Consider the following 7,500-nt stretch of genomic DNA (forward strand, 5'->3'; position numbering starts at 1 on the left):
GAGTCACAATGGAGAGTGAACACGAGTTCACACAGCACACAGGAGTTACATTTTTTTCTCTCAGAAAAAAAGAGTTCCCGCACTTAGACATTTCCCACTTGAAATCAAATGTATAAACAGGAACAGAATATGTTCAGAGATTTTCATTTTCTAAAGTCAAAGTCAAATGTTTAGAAAAGAGCTTATAATAGCCCCAAAATATCCACCAAATCCTGTTTAACACCCAGCATCATTCCATATCACACTTTATGACAACCCCAGTGACAACACACACACACACACACACACACACAAATAATTAATAGGCCTCACTGTGTACTGTGAATCTCCTAGTAATCACTAACTAGCAGCTTTCACCATGAAAAGACATTTAAACTATACTTATACATAATTCAACAGATGTAATGTTTTCTATGCCAAAAAGCACTCTGTGAAACTCTGAAACTGTACACAGCTGACGTTCCGAAGCGTGCTGCTCTCCGCGCTTCCGTCCTGCCGCTTGGGGTGGTTTATGCTGCTACATATTTTCATCATTGCTGTTTGCTTTTTTCCAACCACTGCTAATCAGCAGACCGCATGCCAGTTTTCTTGCGTTTTTCATCATGCTGCGACTTCCCAGAATTCCCTGGCTTGTTGGACCTCCCATTTTCCTGCCGATGGCCTGACACGTGGCGTGAGCCTCGCTTCAGGAAGCGGTTGATGATGTCACCACAGGTCTTGCGGTACTGGTGCCGGAGGAGGGAGTAGACGAAGGGGTCACAGGCAGCCTTGCTGTACGCCAGTGTCTTGCACAGCACGCCCCAGTACGGACTGATTGGAACAACCACAAAGAGCTCCACCACCCTGAGGTCAAAGATACGTGATAGATACATCACACGCGATATATACAGCGCACACGCGATATATACATCACACGTGATATATACAGCACACACGTGATATATACATCACACGTGATATATACAGCACACACGCGATATATACATCACGCGTGATATATACAGTACACACGTTGTATATACATCACACACGCGATATATACATCACACATGATATATACAGCACACACGCGATATATACATCACACGTGATATATACAGCACACACGCGATATATACATCACACGTGATATATACAGCGCACACGCGATATATACATCACGCGTGATATATACAGCGCACACGCGATATATACATCACGCGTGATATATACAGCACACACGCGATATATACATCACGCGTGATATATACAGCACACACGTGATATATACAGCACACGTGATATATACAGCGCACACGTGATATATACATCACACGTGATATATACAGTACACACGTTGTACATACATCTCACACGTGTTATATACATCACAAATGTACCTGTAATATATACAGCAAATGTGATATATACAGCACATATCTGAAGCTGCAGAAACAATCCCTTTATCCAGTTCATTATAAAACCCATTGGTGTCTTTCACTGAGCTCACCTGGTGAGAACATAAGGAGTGAAGCAAACAACGAAGGTCCCGATAAAGGTGCTAATTTTCCGCGTGGCTCTGCGCCTCCTCTTCCTCTGCTCCTCCAGACACCGCTGCCGTACACTGCAGTGGAGTGAGAATCCTCACGTCAAACACACCTGCAAACTGACACTTCCCAGGCTGACTGATGCAGTGAACTCACACGTCCCAGGCTGACTGATGCAGTGAACTCACATGTCCCAGGCTGACTGATGCAGTGAACTCACATGTCCCTGGCTGACTGCTGCAGTGAACTCACACGTCCCTGTCTGACTGATGCAGTGAACTCACACGTCCCTGGCTGGAGAACACACGTCCCTGACTGACTGATGCAGGGAACTCACACGTCCCAGGCTGACTGATGCAGTTAACTCACACGTCCCAGGCTGACTGATGCAGTGAACTCACATGTTCCAGGCTGACTGTTGCAAGGGAACTCACACGTCCCTGACTGACTGCTGCAGTGAACTCACATGTCCCTGGCTGGAGAACACACGTCCCTGGCTGACTGCTGCAGTGAACTCACACGTTCCAGGCTGACTGCTGCAGTGAACTCACATGTCCCTGGCTGGCTGCTGCAGTGAACTCACATGTCCCTGGCTGGAGAACACACGTCCCTGACTGACTGATGCAGTGAACTCACACGTCCCAGGCTGACTGATGCAGTGAACTCACACGTTCCAGGCTGACTGATGCAGTGAACTCACACATCCCAGGCTGACTGCTGCAGTGAGAACACACGTCCCCGAGTGACTACTGTAGTGAGCTCTGCAATTGGGCGTAAGCCCACGACTCTTACGTGCAGGATTGATGCACTGATCTGGATTGTTGTCTTTATTTCCAAAATACCTACTCTACAGAGGAGTTTTCACTGATTTGTCAAACACAAATCATACCATTGAGTAAACTCTAAAATAACTTGGTATAAAAAAAATAATACAAAAAAAAGAGAAATTGAAAAAGTCAAAGATGTAAACAAGGTCATGTATATGGGTCAAATATATTTAGTTTTTGTAACAACAGTATATGCATAATACTTTTAAAATACACAAATATTATTTTTTAACAGTTATCTGGTTATTTACAAAAAAGCATCAAAAACTTGATTATACTTTACATTACAAAACCACGGATAGTTAAACTATGCCAGTTTAAGTAGATTATACCAGTTTAATATAATTTAATGTAGTATCGTATACATTTAATATTGCAGTGTAATATATTGAGTACCAGCCCACTAATTCACTGTCTTGGGTAATGGATAATGTTGCTGCTGTGTACAAAGTACTCAAACTGTTGTAGCACAATGTTACTCAGTATGTCATCCTGTAATAATGTTACAGTTACAATGTAACGATGGCTGTGTAAACAGACCGACTTACCACACGGGTTACCCAAAAATATTATCAAATATTTATGAAACAGTGTCCATGGGATAACCGAAGGTTCATTTTAAAGAAGTTATCTGTGATTTTACACATTATTATTTGTGTGCTATAAGGCTACTTTTGCGTGCCGTAACAATACTGTGGTTCAGTACTGCAGACGTAAAGAGCCGGTCTAAGAAGTAGACCACAGATAAATGAGTCTCCTTGGCGTATTAAAATGCACATTAGACCTGAAGGTAAGGAGAACTGTCAGAACTGAGGCCCAAGGAATCTTTGGGTGTTATTAGCGGTGAAGAGGTTCCTCTTTAGTTCTTTTACCAGTGATGACAGCAACTCCATAAATATGACTAATGCTGGATTCATTGTTGCATTGTTGAATTCTTTTTGCATATACGAAAAACTATTTACTTTTGTAACAACCAAATTATTATTACTTTTTTTTTTGCATTTTTAAAAAATGTATTGCATTTTTTTTTCTATTTAAATCCACCCCTGTCACACGTCTAACTAAATATTTTTATTTGAATTATTTCATGCATATGTTCTATTGTTTTCAAGGCCTTGAAGATTGATTTAAAAATTGCTAATTCTGCTACCAGACTGATGGTGCTGTGACCTTCTCTGGACTCAAAGTAAAACTCGAGTTTCCATGTCAACAGTGGAGCGTGATGCGGGTGCTAGCGGTGGAAAGGAAGAAGCAGATGTTTACGCCATGAGGAAAATAGATTTTTTCTTGTATTTCTGGAAAGTCACCAACTGACAAACATGTGTGTAACGTGCATCTTGAGTCATAAATCCTTAAACCCCGAGGATTTTCAGGTTGGGTGGTGATATACAGGATTAAGTCTCAGTTTGAAAATTCATACACAAAATTCCCCCATCCTTGCCTGATGGGAAAATCAGCTGTTTTGCAGACTAATCTATCAGAATGAGAGTATAGGGGGACTGATGTCATATGCATTTCATTCAAAAATACAGGAAGGTTCATTTAATATTAGTAGAAAAAAAGTTCAAAATCTTCTGAAGAGTGACTAATCAGCTCAAAAAACCAAAAACAATTTAATACATAAACCTTTAAATATAAATACAGTAAACAATAATAACATGAATGGGAGTATATTTTGTTGACTAAGGTATTTTGTCTTGCCTCAGAAGTTCTAAGTGTTAAGCTTTTGAATAGTTGTCTGTCAGAGCAGACACTCTACCTTGACTGTGTTTGAGCACACTCTCTACATGACTATGTTAGAGCACAGTCTCTACCTGACTGTGTTTGAGTTTACTCTCTACCTGAGTATGTTTAGCACTCTCTCTACCTGAATGTGTTTGAGCACACTCTCTACCTGAGTGTTTAGCACATTCTCTACCTGACTGTGTTTGAGCACTCTCTACCTGAGTGTTTCGCACACTCTCTACCTGACTGTGTTTGAGCACACTCTCTACCTGACTATGCTTGAACACACTCTCGAGCTGACTATGTTTAGAACACTATATACCCGAATGTGTTTGACCATGATCTCTACCTGATTGTGTTTAAGCACACTGTCTACATGAATGTGTTTGAGGACACTCTCAATCTGACTGTGTTAGAGCACATTCTACCTGATTGTATTTGAGCACATTCTCTACCTGACGCTCTCTACATAACTGTGTTTGAGCACACTCTCGTCCTGAGTGTGTTTAGCACGGTCTCTACCTGACTATGCTTGAACACACTCTCGACCTGACTATGTTTAGAACACTATATACCTAAAAGTGTTTGAGCACGATCTCTACTTTACTGTATTTCTGCACACTCTCTAACTGACTGTGATTTAATACAGTCTCTAGCTGACTGTGTTTAAACATGCTCTCTACCTGTGTTTGAAAACACTCTCTACCTGACTGTGTCTGAGAACACTCTCTACCCGACTGCGTTTGAACACTCTCTCTACATAACTGTGTTTGAGCACACTCAAACTGTCTACATGACTGTGTTTGAGCACACTCTCTACCTGACTGTGTTTAGGCACATTCTCTACCTGAGTGTGTTTAGCACTCTCTCTACCTGACTGTTTGAGCACACTCTCTACATGACAGTGTTTGAGCATGCTCTCTACCTGACTATGCTTGAACACACTCTCGAGCTGACTATATTTAGAACACTATATACCTGAATGTGTTTGACCATGATCTCTACCTGAGTTTAAGCATGCTATCTACCTGACTATGCTAGAACACACTCTCTACCTGACTATTTTGAGCACACTTTCTACCTGACTGTTTTAGAACACAATCTACCTAACTGTATTTGAGCACATTCTCTACCTAGCACACTCTCTACCTGATTGTATTTCAGCAAGCTCTCTACCTGACTGTGTTTGAACACGCTCTCTACATAACTGTTTGAGCAAACTCTTTACCTGAGAGTGTTTAGCACGATCTCTACATAACTGTGTTTGGGCACACTCTCTACCTGACTATGTTTGAGCACACTCTCTAATTGACTGTGTTTAGCATGCACTCTACCTGACTGTGTTTGAGCATGCTCTATATCTGATTGAATTTGAACAAGCTCTCTGACTGTGTTTGAATACACTCTCAATCTGACTGTGTTAGAGCACATTCTACCTGCTTGTATTTGAGCACACTTTCCACCTGAGTGTGTTTAGAACATTTGCTACATAACTGTGTTTGAGCACACTCTCTACATGACTGTGTTTGAGCACAATCTCTACCTGACTGTGTTTGAGCACACTCTCTACTTGACTGTGTTTGAAAACACTCTCTACTTGACTGTGTTTGAGCACATTCTCTACAAGACAGTGTTTTAATATGCTCTCTTCCTGACTGTTTTTGAACAGACTCTACCTGACTGTGTTTGAGTGCACTCTTTAATTGACTGTGTTAAGCATGCTCTCTACCTGACTGTGTTTGAGCACGCTCTCTACCTGACTGTTTTTGAACAAGTTCTCTGACTGTGTTTGAGCACACTCTCTGTCTGACTGTGTTTGAGCATGCTCTTTACCTGACTACGTCTCAGCACACTCTATACCTGACTGTGTTTGAGTACGCTGTCTAGCTAACGTTTGGACTCTCTCTACCTGGCACGCTCTCTACATGACTGTGTTAGAGCACAAACTCTACCTGACTAGTTTGAGCACACTCTCTACCTGATTGTGTTTGAACACTCTCTCTACATAATTGGGGTTGAGCACACTATCTACCTAACTGTGTTTGCGCACACTCTCTACCTGAGTGTGTTTGAGCACACCCTCAATCTGACTGTGTTAGAGCACATTCTACCTGACTTTGTGTGAGCATAATCTCTAACTGAGTTTGTTTGAGCACACAGTCTACATGACTGTGTTTGAGCACACTCTCTAACTGACTGTGTTTAGCATGCTTTTTATCTGACTGTGTTTGAGCACGCATTTTACCTAGCACACTCTCTACCTGATTGTATTTCAACAAGCTCTCTACCTGACTGTGTTTGAACACGCTCTCTACATAGCTGTGTTTGAGCAAATTCTTTACCTGAGAGTGTTTAGCACGATCTTTACATAACTGTGTTTGGGCACACTCTCTACCTGACTATGTTTAAGCAAACTCTCTACATAACTGTGTTTAGCATGCTCTTTACCTGACTGTGTTTGAGCACGCACTCTACCTGAGTGTGTCTGAACACACTCTGGACTTGACTGTGTTTAGAACACTATATACCTGAATGCGTTTGAGCACAATCTCTACCTGACTGTGTTTCAGCACATTGTCTACCTGAGTGCGTTTGAACACACTCTTTACCTGAATGTGTTTGAGCATGATCTCTGCCTGACTGTGTTTGAGCACACTGTCTACCTGAGTGTGTTTGAGCACAATCTCTACCTGACTATGTTTGAGTATGCTCTCTACCTGACTATGCTTGAAAACACTCTCAACATGACTGTGTTTGAGCACACTCTCTGCCTGAGTGTTTTAGCACTCTCTCTACCTGAATGTGTTTGAGCACACTCTCTACATGACAGTGTTTGAGCACACTCTCTACTTTAGTGTGTTTAGCACACTCTCTACCTGACTGTGTTTGAGTATGCTCTCTACGTGACTATGCTTGAACACACTCTCGAGCTGACTATGTTCAGAACACTATATACCTGAATGTGTTTGAGCACAGTCTCTACCTGACTGCGTTTGAGCACACTGTCTACCTGACTGTGTTTGAGCACACTGTCTACCTGAGTTTGTTTGAACACATTCTCTACATGACAGTGTTTGAGCACATTCTCTACCTGAGTGTGTTTACCACACTCTCTAGCTGACTGTGTTTAGAACACTATATACCTGAATGTGTTTGAGCACAATCTCTATCTGACTGTGTTTCAGCACACAGTCTACCTGAGTGTCTTTGAGCACCCTCTCTAACTGACTATGTTTGAACACACTCTCTGCCTGACTGTATTGGAGCAAACTCTGTATGTGACTGTGATTGAATAGATTTTCTAACTGACTGTGTTTGAACACGCTCTCTACCTGACTGTGTTAGAGCTTTCTCTGCCTGACTCTGCTTAATATGCTCTCCACCTGACTGTTTAGCACGCTCTCTATTTCACTGTATTTTAG

At 41.8% G+C, this 7,500-nt stretch overlaps 1 protein-coding gene across 1 annotated transcript in view; it reads right to left on the reverse strand.

The window, feature by feature from the left end:
- The window catches only part of gpr26 (G protein-coupled receptor 26), a 12,214-nt gene that overhangs the window by 187 nt on the left and 4,527 nt on the right, over positions 1–7,500 (reverse strand). Inside the window, exons 2-3 of the mRNA XM_035532513.1 lie at positions 1,490–1,603; positions 574–843 (exon numbers count right to left, since the gene is read on the reverse strand). Of these exons, the coding sequence (XP_035388406.1) occupies positions 574–843; positions 1,490–1,603 (384 nt within the window). The remainder of the gene's footprint in view (positions 1–573; positions 844–1,489; positions 1,604–7,500) is intronic.

This window comes from Electrophorus electricus, chromosome 13 (genome assembly GCF_013358815.1).
Source record: "Electrophorus electricus isolate fEleEle1 chromosome 13, fEleEle1.pri, whole genome shotgun sequence".
NCBI lineage: Eukaryota > Metazoa > Chordata > Actinopteri > Gymnotiformes > Gymnotidae > Electrophorus > Electrophorus electricus.